Source organism: Mus pahari, chromosome 20, assembly GCF_900095145.1.
Source record: "Mus pahari chromosome 20, PAHARI_EIJ_v1.1, whole genome shotgun sequence".
Taxonomy (NCBI): Eukaryota; Metazoa; Chordata; class Mammalia; order Rodentia; family Muridae; genus Mus; species Mus pahari.
Window position 1 is genome coordinate 28,558,516 of NC_034609.1, and position 14,632 is coordinate 28,573,147.

General features: G+C 47.8%; 1 protein-coding gene across 1 annotated transcript in view; it reads left to right on the forward strand.

The window, feature by feature from the left end:
- Positions 1-12,595, forward strand: part of Ces4a (carboxylesterase 4A) — a 39,414-nt gene extending 26,819 nt beyond the window's left edge. Inside the window, exons 2-14 of the mRNA XM_021220624.1 lie at positions 77-278; positions 4,313-4,454; positions 4,847-4,980; positions 5,252-5,405; positions 7,567-7,671; positions 7,752-7,856; positions 8,002-8,040; positions 8,556-8,696; positions 9,121-9,201; positions 9,585-9,741; positions 10,559-10,687; positions 10,862-10,934; positions 11,855-12,595. Coding sequence (XP_021076283.1) covers positions 77-278; positions 4,313-4,454; positions 4,847-4,980; positions 5,252-5,405; positions 7,567-7,671; positions 7,752-7,856; positions 8,002-8,040; positions 8,556-8,696; positions 9,121-9,201; positions 9,585-9,741; positions 10,559-10,687; positions 10,862-10,934; positions 11,855-12,005 — 1,613 coding nt within the window. The 3' untranslated portion in view covers positions 12,006-12,595. The remainder of the gene's footprint in view (positions 1-76; positions 279-4,312; positions 4,455-4,846; positions 4,981-5,251; positions 5,406-7,566; positions 7,672-7,751; positions 7,857-8,001; positions 8,041-8,555; positions 8,697-9,120; positions 9,202-9,584; positions 9,742-10,558; positions 10,688-10,861; positions 10,935-11,854) is intronic.
- The last annotated feature ends 2,037 nt before the right edge of the window (positions 12,596-14,632 follow it).

The window sequence follows — 14,632 nt, forward strand, 5'->3', positions numbered from 1 at the left end:
AGAGAGAGAGAGAGAGAGAGAGAGAGAGAGAGAGAGAGAGAGAGAGAGAAAGTGACAGTTCCTCTTCTCTTCCCAGGTGCTTTGCACACCAAGGAACCTCTCCTGATCACCAAACACGGGATCCTACAAGGAAAGCACGTGCATGTGGGGGACACACCCATCCAAGTCTTCCTGGGAATCCCCTTCTCTAAACCTCCGGTGGGCACCCGCAGGTTTGCTCCTCCAGAGCCTCCACTACCCTGGGACGGCATCAGAGATGCCACCACCTACCCACCTTCGTAAGTGCCAGAGGACGGTGGGCTGGTAGATGAGCAGGCCTGAGAGGTAGAGCAGACCAGTGCCTAGAATATCTCACTATCTCACCTGTGACTATAGCAAACCTGGAACCTATTCTTGGCTTCAGTTTCCAAACCTCTGCAATGAGATTAGACCAAATGGCATTTAAGGAATGGTCATAGTGTTCGAGGTCAAGTGAGGGAGATCTAGACAAGGGGGATGTGGTGACTGGCTGTGCCACAGGACCTTCTGGGAAGCTGAATTTCCCAAATGTACGCCACCACCAGTCCTCATCCACACCCCACATCTATGGATGATGGATGGATGGGCTCCAGCTTCCTAACAAACCTACACGGTACTACCAGACACTCCCTGCAGAGGGCGCTCCAAGATGAGAACTTCAAGGGCTATTTCGGCTTTGACATTCCATTGTCTTGCTAAGGCCTGCAGCCTTCACATTGCAAGACTTGAACAAGGATTGCCCTTTGGAGCCCTAGGCTTAGCAGTCCAGCCAAAACAAATATATTTACTGTTTATTCAAACTACTGAATAATCAGCTGTCCAGAACATTGTGTGGCACTCATTAACAATGTTCAGCATCAGTGGGTTAAAGCACGGCGTTTAGAATCTGAGTGTCAGGTGGTATTTTAAAAAGAAAAAAGTCCCGTAACTCCCACTTCAATGCCTGTTTTTAGAAAGAGTTCCACTGTTAGAACATGATCAACTAGAGACCAAGGGTGGTTTTGCTCTATGCCAATCACGGGTGAGGTATAGGCTCAATTTCAAGCAATATATACTAGGGCTTGAATATAGTATATAGTATATAGTTAGTATATAGTTAGTATATAGTACATAAAATATGTTGTGTGCTATATATGTTATGTGTTGTATGTTATATGTTGTATATTATATATGTTACACATAATAATTTATATATTATATTATATACATAATACATGTTATACACATATACTCAAGCCCCAGACATTCTGATCCTCCTCTAGCTATTATTTGGACTCCCTGTCATCAGAACATGGGGTTGCCATTGTTTGGAACTTGAAGATTGGGGTTTAGAAGTGAGGGTGCCCAGGTGCCCACTGTATACACATTTGGGTGTTAGTCACTGAAACTCATTATAAACAAGGGATATTTGTATATATATGTATATACAAAACAAGGGATATTTGTATCTTAGAGATCAAAGACAGAGCTATGGAGTCAGGCATAGTGGCACATGCCTGTTAGACTAGCACTTGGGAGGTGGAGGCAGAAGGGTTAAGAGTTCAAGATCAACCTCAGCTACAAGGTAAGTTCAGGCCATCCTAGATTACAGAAGACCCTGTCTAAAAATGGAGGAAGGAGGGAAGGAAGGAAGATAGATAGATAGATAGATAGATAGATAGATAGATAGATAGATGATAGATAGGTAGATAGATAGATAGATGATAGATAAATAGATAGATGATAGATAGATTAGATAGATGATAGATGATAGATAGATAGATAGATAGATAGATAGATAGATAGATAGATAGATGATAGATGATAGATAGATAGATTGATAGACAGACAGACAGATAGATAGATAGATAGATAGATAGATAGATAGATAGATAGATGATAGATAGATATGCTGCCTGCTGGTGACCTTTGCAGAGGCCAGGTGAGGTAGAAGGAGGACAATTGATTGAAGTTTATCCTGGGGGCTGGGGAGATGGGCTTAGAAAGTGTAGCACTTGGGTTACAAGTATGAGATCCTAAGTTCAAGGCCCAGAACCCACATAAAAAAACCAAGAGCCATGACAAGAATTTGGTGAGACAGAAGCAAGAGGGTCCCCGAGGCTCACCAGCCAGCCAGCCTCATCTACTCAGTAATATCCAAGTAGTTGAGAGACCCTGCCTTAAAAAACAAAATCAACAAAAACAGGATGGATAGGCCCCCATGAAGAATGACACCAGGACTTTTTTCCTGACCTCTGCCTGTATGCGCTGATCTACACACATGCACCTGCACACACAAGCTCCTTGTAGGAAGAGAACTAGGAGTACTGCTGACATGGGTGGGTGGGAGACACTAGGTTGGGACGAGGCAGGTTGAAGTGTTGTGGGAAGGACACAGGAAAGACAGAAGGACACAAGAGAACTAACAGGGATAACAGGTAGACACTCAATCAAGGAAGGCCAGTCCCAGACTTGTAAGAATAATCATTCCAGAGGCTAGGCCAGCAATGGGGAGTGGAGAGGTGTCCATCTAGCCCACATTCTTCAAACACCTTAAAGTCCCCATATCGCCCTTACTGGGTGCTAGAACACATTGCCATCCTGCTTGCCAGGAATGGTTGAATCGTGCAGGAGAAAAAAAGAGTTCATTGAAATAATTTCAACCAGCACTGTTATCAAGAGTGGAGAAGGGTTTGTAGGACGCAGAGAGGAGTGCCCCTAAGAGGGGGTACCATTTGGGCTGGCCTGAAACAGACATGGGAGTGTGCTTGCTGGGCAAGGAAGGAAGCATTTGGCAGAAGGCACAGATTCACAAGGGTTTGGAAATCGCGGGTAAACAGCCATGCCTATCAGAAACAAAGGTGGCTGGTGAGACCAGATGGGAAGGAGGAACTAAGTTAAGTCATACTGAGGGTGTCTGGATTTTTTTTTTTTTCCCTCTGAGGGCAGTGGGGAACCAGGACAATGGATTCGGGGGAGGCAGGTCTTCCCTGTAGTTCAGACTGTTCTGGAACCCACTGCACAGCCCAGAATACCCTGGATTACGGGTGTCGGCCACTGTGTCCCACAGAGAGGGTTTTAAGAAGGGCAATGCGGTAGTCTCCTCTGGGTTGTGTTTTAATCGCCTTTATCGGTGTCCTCCAGAGTAATGAGAACAACGTTGGAGGACTGAGAAGAGCTTGAGGCTGGGTGTGTCCAGACCATAGATTTGTTAGTCTTGGCAGGACAATGGCCCTATTTTTGGAGTGGGAAAATAGGATCTAGAGCTCCTTGGTCTGCTTAGGAGATAACAGTCTGGGGGGTGGGGGGCGGGACATGAAGACAGAGAGGTACCCAGGGCTCCAAGTTTTGGCCTTTACTTCATCGGCCGTCTCCAACAAAGACTACCCGGGCTAAGGGGTCAACGATGAGACCGTGGTAGAAGGAAGGATGGACCCTGGGGAGCCCTGTCTGCCTTGGAGTCCTGGACCTGACCACTGGTTAAAAAAAGAAAAAAAGGAAGGAAGGAAGGAAGGGAGGGAGGGAAGAGGGAAGGAAGGAAGGAAGGAAGGAAAGAGAAAAGAAGGAAGAAGAAAAGGAAAAAGAGGGCTGGTGAGATGGCTCAGTGGGTAAAAGCACTGACTGCTCTTTCTAAAGGTTCTGAGTTCAAATCCCAGCAACCACATAGCTCACAACCACCCATAATAAGATCTGATGCCCTCTTCTGGTGTGTCTGAAAACAGCTACAATGTACTTACATTTTAATAATAAATAAATCTTTGGGCCAGAGCAAGAAGGGACTGAGCAAGCGAGGCCGACCTGAGTGAGCAGGGGGTTCTAAAAATTCAATTCCCAATAACCACATGAAGGTTCACAACCATCTGTACAGCTACAGTGTACTTATATACATAAAAATAAATAAATAAATCTTTTTCTTAAAAAAAAGGAAAAAGAGGGCTGGTGAGATGGCTCAGCAGATAAGAGCACCCGTCTGCTCTTCCAAAGGTCCGGAGTTCAAATCCCAGCAACCACATGGTGGCTCACAACCATCCGTAACGAGATCTGACTCCCTCTTCTGGAGTGTCTGAAGACAGCTACAGTGTACTTACATATAAATAAATAAATAAATAAANAAATAAATCTTTAAAAAAAAAAAAGAAAAAGAAAAAGAAAGGGAAAAAAAGAAAACGCAAGCCATAGCAGAAACCCTCCAGGAGGCATGCACACGTGCACAGAGCCTGCCAGGCTTTTGTCTTAAGTTCTTGCCCATCACTGCTGACCCCGGGGTTGAAATCATCTTCTTCATTACCAATCCAAACTCATTGTGTGCCCACAGGTGCCTTCAGGAATCCTGGGGGCAGGTATTATCCATGTACTTAAACACTCGGAAACAGTATGAGTGGCTGCACTTCAGTGAGGACTGCCTCTACCTGAATGTGTACGCCCCAGTGCTCGCCCCTGGAGACCCTCTGCTGCCAGTGAGTTCTCTGTTTTCTTTTGTTGTTGTTGTTGTTGTTGTTGTTGTTGTTGTTGTTTAATTTGAGTACCCTGTAGCTGTTTTCTGACACACCAGAAGAGGGCATCGGATCCCATGAATGGTTGTGAGCCATCTCTCCAGCCCGTTGTTTAATTTGAGTACACTGTAGCTGTCTTCAGACACACCAGAAGAGGGCACCGGATCCCATGACAGATGGTTGTGAGCCACCATGTGGTTGCTGGGAATTGAACTCAAGACCTTTGAAAAAGCAGTCAGTGCTCTTAACCACTGAGCCATCTCTCCAGCCCCCAAGTACTCTGTTTTCTATTACCTGCTGTACGCCCTCTGTCACCGTACAGACCAGCTCAGGCTTAGGCGACCTCTCTTGCCTAGGTGATGGTTTGGTTCCCTGGAGGTGCCTTCCTCGCTGGTTCGGCTTCCACCTACGAAGGCTCAGAGTTGGCGGCCCGTGGGAAAGTGGTGCTGGTGTTTCTGCAGTACAGGCTGGGCATCCTGGGCTTCCTCAGGTGGGCCTTGGGCCAGGGGCGGGGCGGTCACCTTCCTACCTACCCATCCCAGGTGCAGAAGGCAGTCACTGATGGAAGGGGGCGTGGTCCGTGGGCAGGACAGAGTGAAGAGGGTGGCATCTGCCCGGCCTGACACTGTGAAAGGAACCAGCGAACGCTGGTTACCATCTCAACGGAGCGAGTCTAAGGAAGACTTAGTTTGAGTGAATTGGCAGCTCTCAATCCTCACCATCGAAGTTTGGAACCCTGACCATGAATCTCTTGTGCCTAGCACGGGCAACAGCCATGCCCGCGGGAACTGGGGGCTGCTGGACCAGATAGCTGCTCTGCGGTGGGTGCAGGAGAACATCGAAACCTTTGGTGGAGACCCAGACAGTGTAACACTATTTGGTCAGTCGGCGGGAGCTATGAGCGTCTCAGGACTGGTGAGTGAGATTTCCAATGGACCAGCAGAGAAGTAGGCCAGCATGTTCCCACACTGCAGTCACATGTGCAGACCTGTATGTCCACAGACATGGGGGTCCACAGACATATTCTCACCCCTTGCCCAGGACAGCATTCCTGCCAAGGGGACAGCAGCTCACAGTCAAGGATGCTGTCTCTTCAAGAATAACACCCATAGAGGTCATTGAGGTGGCTCCGTAAGTAAATGTGCTTGCCGGCAAGGCTGATGACCTAAGTTATCATATCAACCATGGTCTCAAAATCCACAGTTGTAATTAGGCTGAAACTCGAGTGCTTTCTATGTGACAGGTATTCATCTTTAACCTTTATATGTATCGCTTTATTTAATTCTCCCAATCCAAAAAAAAAAAAGTTAGGTGTGGTTGTCTTAAAATTTGGAGGTGGGGAGGCTGAGAGATGGGTCAACAAGTTTAAGAGCACTGGCTGCTCTTCTAGAGGACCCTGGTTCAATTCCCAGCACCCACATAGCAGCTCACAACTGTCTGGAACACCAGTTCCAGGGGATGTGACACCCTTATACAAACAGAATACCAATACACATAAAATAAATAAATAAATAAATAAATAAATAAATAAATAAATAAATAAATAAAAATAATTTATCCAAAACAACAACAACAACAACAACTTGAGGGAAATGAGAGAGATTCAAGGGTAGCCTCAGCTACATAGTAAATCTGAACCCAGTATGGACAACACAAGAAGATTCTCTCTAAAAATAAAATAATAATAATAATAAATTCAACGAGACAGGTAAATGTGTAATTCCCAACATTCCAGAGAGACCAGAAGTACCTGTCCGACCTGAGCTACACAACCTGAGCAAGGCCCTCCCGATCCAAAACTAACAAATTAATTGACCAAATAAATAAATAATCTTGCAGACAAAGACATTGATGCCCAGAAAATGAAGTAACTATTTTAAGTGAACCATCAAGCCAGGATAGGTTTTGCTCTACGGCTTGGTTTGGCTTGGATATTTTTGTTATTTGCTAACGCTGTGTCTCACTCTGCTGCCCTTGCCGGCCTCAGGCGTGGTGTGTAGACCAAGCTGCCCCAGAATTTGCTATGAAGACAAAGTTGGCCCCGGATGTACGGCTTGCAACCGTCCTCCTGAGAACAGGGACAGCTTTTACGCAGGGAAATAAGATTGGATGTGGGTTGGAGGGGGCCCTTGGTCTTCTGCAAGGAGCTGAGCTACAAAGAAGTAGAGACTTGGACTTGGAGGCCATCTGGGAGGTGAGGGAGCAGGGTTTGCCCCAGCAGAGATAAGGAGGGCAGGAGGAATGGAGAGCAGAGGGGCGCTCACTGAGTGGTTCACGTGACCAAATGTTCAGGACTAGAACAGCTGCATGTAGCAGAGAGCAGGGGAGGGACGGCGTCCACCCTGGGTGGATAATGTCAAAAGAGAGGCTCCAGATTTCTGAGTCCGAGGTCAGCCTGGTCTACAAAGTGAGTTCCAGGACAGTCAGGGCTACACAGAGAAACCCTGTCTCGAAACACCCCCCCCCCAAAAAAAAAGAGGCTCTACCCAGTTTGTAATTGACTAGAACAGGTTTGAGACACATAAATTCTGAGCTAGCCAAAGATCTAACTCCTCCAAGAGAGCTGTTAGCACAGGTCATTGGAGCTGTGGCGATGGGGTCCCACCTATCCATACTTGTAACCTGTAGCAGAGAAAGACCCTCTCATTCATACCTCTGATATCCTCGGATCAACTCTGGGACCTCTAAAGACCCTTGCATAGGCTAGAGACCAAACGGTGCTGGCTCTAAGTCTAGGCTTTAGCCTATGACCCTCCAAGGCACTCATCTCTCAGGCTGCTCAGAAATGGTCAGGCAGGTACTGCAAAAAACAACCCAAGTATAGCCGGACGTGGTGGCGCATGACTTTAATCCCAGCACTCGGGAGGCAGAGGCAGGCAGATTTCTGAGTTCGAGGCCAGCCTGGTCTACAAAGTGAGTTCCAGGATAGCCAGGGCTATACAGAGAAACCCTGTCTCGAAAAAACAAACAAAAAAAACAAAAAAACAAAAAACAAAAAACAAAAACAACAAAACAGCAACAACCCTAGTGACCCTATGTATGGATCTCATGGGTACTCGACTTCTAATCTTTACAGATGATGTCACCCCTAGCCCAGGGTCTATTCCATCAAGCCATCTCCCAGAGTGGTACTGCGGTCTTGAAAGCCTTCATCACTCGAGATCCACTGACATCAGCCAAGGTGAGTGGCGCTCCTCTCCCAGAGCTCAGCAAGAGGGGCGAAGGATGGAGGCATCCCTGTATACCCCTTCTCATCTGCAGAAGATCGCTCGCCTGGCTGGCTGCGACCACAATAGCACGAAGGTCATGGTGGAATGCCTGAGGTCTCTCTCGGCGGAGGAGGTGATGCATGTCTCCAAGAGAATGGTACGGAGAGCATTTCAGTTGCCGTCCCTGTCAGCCTGCATGCTATAGCTACCCATCGATGCTTCCCCAGGGAACCTGTCTCTGGCACACACTGGGGGAGTTTCGCTTGATTCCTATCTTTTTTTCCTCTCTCTCTCCTTTACAGTCATTCTTTCATGCTAACTACCATAAAGATCCAAAAGAGGTGAGTAAGCAGTGGTCTTCAGTCTGAGTGTTTATTAAATAACTACTGTGTGCCAAGTCCTTGGGATACTTGAGGAACTATTCAGGCCAAATTCCCTTCCCTGGTGAAATTGTTGCCCCACCGGAAAGAGACAGTAAGCCCTATAAAGAAATTAACTACTCACCTTCCTAGGAGGTACAGCAACAGGGGAAGGCATGGTAAGGGGCGTGTAATTTTAAATGGGATAGATTATACATGCCTCATTGAAGTGATAAATCGTAAAGATTTTCAAGAGATAAAGAATGGACTATGGGGATGGCTGGAACAAGCATCTGAAATCTAAGCAGCCCAGCCCTGTCGCTCCTTGTCCCTCCCCATGTTCACCTTCCTGAGTATTGTTACAGGAAATCTCAGTTTTTACCAAAAAGGCCGAAGTTAGAACAGCTCTTGATACAGACTGAGCTGAGCGTCCAAGTCACAAAGGCCTTCAGAGGATATGCGGGATGACCAGCTGGAAATCACCCCTGGCCTTACAGATCGTGTGGTTCCTGAGCCCAGTGGTGGATGGTGTGGTGTTCCCAGAAGACCCTGTGGTGCTCCTGACCCGTGGGCAGGTTAAACCTGTGCCCTACCTCCTAGGTGTCAACAACGCAGAGTTCGAGTGGAGCTTGCCTTTTGTGAGTGGATAGGAAAGGTGCTCACCACTGTGGGTTTGCAGAGGATGCCCCTAGGACACTGTTGGGATACCAAGTCAGATCGTAGTAGACCCACTGAGGATGCAAAAGTCACCTGTACTCCCTGGGCAGGAGAGATGGCCAGGAATGGTTGAGGGGAGATAGGAGAGGAGTCGTCAACCCCTGAGCCTCCAAACAACTATACATCCTAGGGGCCTGCTTTATTCCTTGGGTCAGGGCAAATGTTCTAGTTCAGGATGGGCCCTCCCTGCTCTGCTTCGGTTCAGAGCCAGGTGGCAATGTCAGACAGTGAAGCAGGACAGGTTGTGGGCCTTTCTTGGGAAGTGTCTTGTCTGAGAATTCTACATGTAAATAGGCAAGACCTCAGACCTGACCCAGGACCTCTGGGTCCTTCTCTTCTGAGCAGCTCATGAAGATTCGACTAAATCAGCGTATAATGAACCAAAACTACGTCAACAAAATGCTCTGGAGTTCCAGCATTCTGCTGGTGAGGGGTCCCATGGGCAGGGTTATTCATTGTGAACAGGACTATACCCCCTACCCCCAACACCTACATACATTTCTTTTAAAATGTAGGACCTGCTCTCAAAGCAGGGGGTTCTGAGTCAGATGGGATCATTCTTGGAGAATCCTAAGGGAGTTTGACATGGGATGAGATGGTTGCTCATGGGCAAGGTCCCTGAAGCATCTTTAGGGTCATAGGAGGCAAAAGTGGGAATAAAAATAAATCATGATAGAGACCTTCCTAGAAATCCCATTCCCAAAAGTCCTGGGGGGGGGGGGGCTGAGGCTGGGTGCAAGCCAATGGCGTACCCTCCCTGGCCCAGCTGGTGCAGCAGGCCTCAGGGCGAGTCTTGCCCCCTGGCTCAGAATATCACTAAGGAGCAGGTCCCAGTGGTGGTAAGAGAGTATTTGAACGACGCTATCAGTAACCATGACTGGAAGATGTTCCGAAACCGCCTGATAGACCTAATCGGCGATGCCACCTTTGTCTACACCACACTCCAAGCCGCGAGGTACCACCGAGGTATGGGGTCCCTAAGAGTAACCACACTGCTTCCCTGTACTCTTCAGCTGAGCTCCTTCCAACTGGGGTCACCCGCTCTTCCCCCACTTTCTTCACACTTTGAGCTAGACTAGGACTCCAAGGGGCCACAGAGAAAGCAGTAAAAAAAAAAAAAAAAACAGAGGACTAAGGGCTAAACCTCAGCCTCCCTAGAGGAGAAAGCTGGAGTGGCAGAAACAGTACCTAGGTTAAGAGCAACTTAAAAGCTCTTAACTGGGGGCCGGAGAGATGTCTCAGCGGTTAAGAGCACTGACTGCTCTTCCAGAGGTCCGGAGTTCAATTCCCAGAAACCATATGGTGGCTCACAACCATCTGTCATGGGATCTGACGCCCTCTTCGGAAGACAGTGACAGTGTACTCACATACATGAAATAAAATAAAATAAAAAATAAAAAAATAAAAAGCCAGACTGACTGGGCTTGGGAAAATGAGCCTGAGAGGTCAAAGGTAAAGCTGGAGACGACAGCCATTGAAGGCCCTTAAATACCGTATCTCGAACAGAAAACTCAGAAAAGGGAAGATGACAGTTTCCATGACCCTTGCCCATAATCTTGCCAGCTAGGTTTTAGTGTCCCCAGCATCTGAGGAACTGCAGCCCAGAGAGTTCAAGTGGCTTGCCCACCATCATTTAGTGATGTTTAGCGCAGGCAGGGTTCTAATTTGCTCCGTGATTCTAAGTCTGAATCCCTGCCTGGCTTCGGTGGATGCAGTGCTTGGGGTAGACGGGGAGCTCAGGCAGAGATTTCCTGCACTTCTCACCCATTTCATCTATTCACAGATGCTGGCTCCCCCGTCTACCTGTACGAGTTCAAGCACCATGCTTCTTCGGGCATCATCATCAAACCTTACAATGGAGCAGACCACGGAGACGAACTTTCCTATCTCTTTGGAAGCCCTTTCTCCAAAGGTCCTGACACCTAACTCCCCACTGTGTAGGAAGACCCCCACCTCCACTGGCTGACCACGGGGACTAGGGACTATTCAGCCCCTCGTGTGTGGCGAGTGCTCCCAGATGCAGAGTTAGGAGGTTGGAACCCCATGCCAAGTTCTTTGCAAAATACCACATCCTCTTCTGCCCCAGGCTCATCTGCAGGTGAGGAAAAGGAATTCAGCCTCCAGATGATGAAATACTGGGCCAACTTTGCTCACACTGGGTGAGTCTAACCCCTACACATATAGACACTATTAGGCCTACAGGAACTACACAGTCAAGCCCGGGCCCTCCTCTTTTTCCTTGGCAGTCATGGGATCCTAAAGGCCCCTAAAATGTTTCCCTTCTGTCTCATGATGCGCACTCTTCATTCACTCAATTATCCAACAGCGTCTCACCAATGCTCTCCTTTGGATCCCACCCTAGCACTGGAAGCTGGGGTTCAAGGATGCCTGTCATAAGCATGTGCTACATCCTCCTACCCCACCCCATGAAAACAAGATCCCAAACAGGCCCAGTGGGAGCTGTCCCGTGGGGAGCCTCAAGGAGGCGTCTGGTCCTACTTGAGTGGCAGCAATGGCCTGAAGCAGAGGCGGCACTTGATCTGAGCTTTGGGTCCCCTGTGTGTGTTTTCCTAGCTCCACCGTCTCTCCTCCGTCGTCTGTGACACTGGAGGAGCTGTTCTGAAATATCATCTAACCGAGTTACTCACTTGCTCAAAACCCTTGATCATGCCCCCTGAGTAAAGTTCCATCCCCTTAGCCTGCCGGGAAAAGCCCTTAAAAATGTTCCTTGTGGCGTCGTTCTTTCTCCACACCTTCCTCTTTATGCTTACCCAGATCTTACCTAGCCTTGTACTGCCTGGAAGCTCACTTCCCCCACCTCCTTCCCTAGGCCTTGCTGTGTAGCCTGTGCTGGCCTCAAACTCAACAATTCTCCCGCCTGCACCTCTCGAGTGCTGGGACTCTTGCATGGTCACCATCACACCTAGTTAGCTCTTCTACTCTTTCATAAAGATCTGAGGATCATTGCCACAAAGCCCTCCTGGGTCTCGGTTCCCCAACTGAAGGTAAATGAGAGAGGGAGGCAAGAGGGACAAGCCAAATGAGTGACAAGAATCTATTTCTACTTTGGGGGGGTCAGGAACCCCAATGATGAAAAGCTGCCCTACTGGCCACGCTTTGACAAGGACGAGAAGTACCTGCAGTTGGACTTCGAGACAAGAGTGGGTGTGAAGCTCAAGGAAAAAAAGATGGCTTTCTGGAGTCAGCTGCGCCAGTCTCAGAAACCTTAGAAGCACCAGATGTACTGAGAGTGACCAAGCAAGAGAGAGCTATCCTACCGTTCTGCCTCAAGGAGACTGGCCCTGGATACATCTGAGGACAAGAGTCCTCTCCACTCAATCTAGGACCTGTAAATATTCCTGACTGCCTTCAGGCTGGAGCTGGAGCCCTAGTCCATCGTATGGGGCTTAGTACTACCAGTCTAGCCTGATGTCCCATAACACCTTATATCTCATTATCTAAACCAAACCAGGGCCTTTCATCCCCCGCCCTCACCTTTGTCCCACCCCTACCTCAGAACCATCTCTTTTCTCCGTTTCATAAGACCTCTTATCCTTCGTGATGTATCTGCAGCCCTCTCTTATGGAAAGTTCACACGCTGCCACTTCCTGCCATTGTACCCCGCCATCACTGATCATCTACTCTGTTCAACCTGCTTGCTTATGATGACCATGAGGCCTTAGACAATCCATTCGTGATATGATGAAAAGCTTTGATGGCCTGGGACCTGTTTCCTCTTCTCACACTCACCTCCTTCCGGGGCGCTTCCAAAGCCTGTATCTAGAGATTGTCCTCAATAAAAATAAAAATGTTGACTTGATCCTTGAGGACTTGATCTCTATAAAATGGGTGAAGTGGATGTGATCTCAGCTTGAGCCCTTCGAGTATCAGAACGTTGCTGCTTGCTGCTTCCCGGGCTGTGCTTGCTAGAGGGACCGAAGCCAAGACATTTGGACTGCAAAGGATTTCACTGGTGCCAGGTGTGGGAGTGAACGCCTGTAATCTCAGCATTTGGAACATGAGAAAGGAGAATCCAGGTGTTCAAGGTCATCTTCAGCCACACAGAGTTGGAGTCCAGCCCAGATGACATAAGACCCCATCTCAAAAAGAACAAGACAGAGGGAGGGGAGAGAGGGGGGGAGGAGGAGGGGGAGAGGGAAGGGAGAGGGGAGGAGGAAGGGAGAGGGGAGGAGGAAGGGAGAGAGGGAGAGGGAGAGGGAGAGGGAGAGGGAGAGAGGGAGAGGGAGAGGGAGAGAGGGAGAGAGGGAGAGAGAGAGAGAGAGAGAGAGAGAGAGAGAGAGAGAGAGAGAAAGAGAGAGAGAGGGATGACTGATTTCTTCTCTATCTCAAGTCTATTATCCTTCACCCCATGGATATTAGAACACCACACCCACCCCATGCTCACAGCCATTAGATCTCACCTTCCGTCCTCCTCACTGTCCAGGACATAGCCCAACCTGTTCCACAAAATGTGCACTTGTTTTCTCTCTCTCTCTCTCTCTCTCTCTCTCTCTCTCTCTCTCTCTCTCTCTCTCTGTGTGTGTGTGTGTGTGTGTGTGTGTGTGTGTGTCTATGTCTGTTTGTATGTCTGTGTCTGTGTCTGTGTCTGTGTGTGTGCACACAGATGTGTGTTACTGTACCCCTGTGAATGTCAGAATACAACTTTCAAGTGCTTTCCCTCCACCGCATGGGTTCCAGGAATCTAACAAAAGTCCTAAGTCCTGGGAACAAGCCCCTTTGTCCACTGTGCCACCTCTGCAGTCACCTGTTTTCTGCTTTAAAATTTTGGTTTAATTTTTTTTTAATCTATGTGTATGTATCTATGTATACGCTGCATATGTGTGGCTGCCCACGGAAGCCAGAGGAAGATGTCAGATCTCCTGGAGCTAGAGGTACGGATGGTTGTGAGCTACCTGACTGGGGTGCTGGGAACTGAACTCCAGTCCTCTGGAAGAGCAGCAAGTGCTCAAGTGGTCAGCTGAGCCATGTCTCCGCTCCTGGACTTCCACTTTCTGTCTTTGTGAATTTGATTCTTTTAGGCACCTTATAGTTATAGAAGAGACTCATATTCTTGTCCTTTCGCGCCTAGCATAATACCTATAAGGTCCATCCATATTGTTGAATGTAGCAATTTTGTTCTATTTCAAAGCTGAAAACCATGTGTGCTATATCTATATCTATCGATAAATAGATAGATAGATAGATAGATAGATAGATAGATAGATAGATAGATAGATAGATAGATAGAAATTCCATTAGATATTTGAGTTGTTAGAAAAAGGAAAAAAAAGAGTTCAGTTGTTTCCACCTCTTGGTTACTGTGATGAACGTGGCCACACTTACTTGTGTAATGCTCCACTGTAACAGAAAGTAGACTGATACATCCTCTAAGAAAGCAATTTCATTGTCTCAGTTCAGACTCCCCTGCACTTTCTCAGGGAGGCCAGACTTTTGAAGGTTCTGCATTTGTTTCAACTAGGTCCAATTTTTAGCAAGCGCCCTGCCAAGTCAATTTAACCAGAGGATCCACACCCCCACACCCCACCCCCACTCCCGACTCAATAGCTCATAACTAATGGCGGCCCTCATCCTACGCATCCTCCAGGAGATGTCTGAGCACCTGGACCTGTCCTCAGCCAAACTCGTTAGATAAGCGGGCTGGAGAGATGATTCAGCATTTAAAGGCACTGGCTGCCAAGCCAGAAGACCCTAAGGTTGCTTTCCAGCACACCCATCTCTGCCTCCAGTTCCAGGGTATCTAACGCCCTCTTCTGGCCTCTGCAAGAACCAAGGACACATGCAGGCAAGACACACACACAAAATAATTTTACTTTTTTTTTTTTTTTTTTGAAGAATT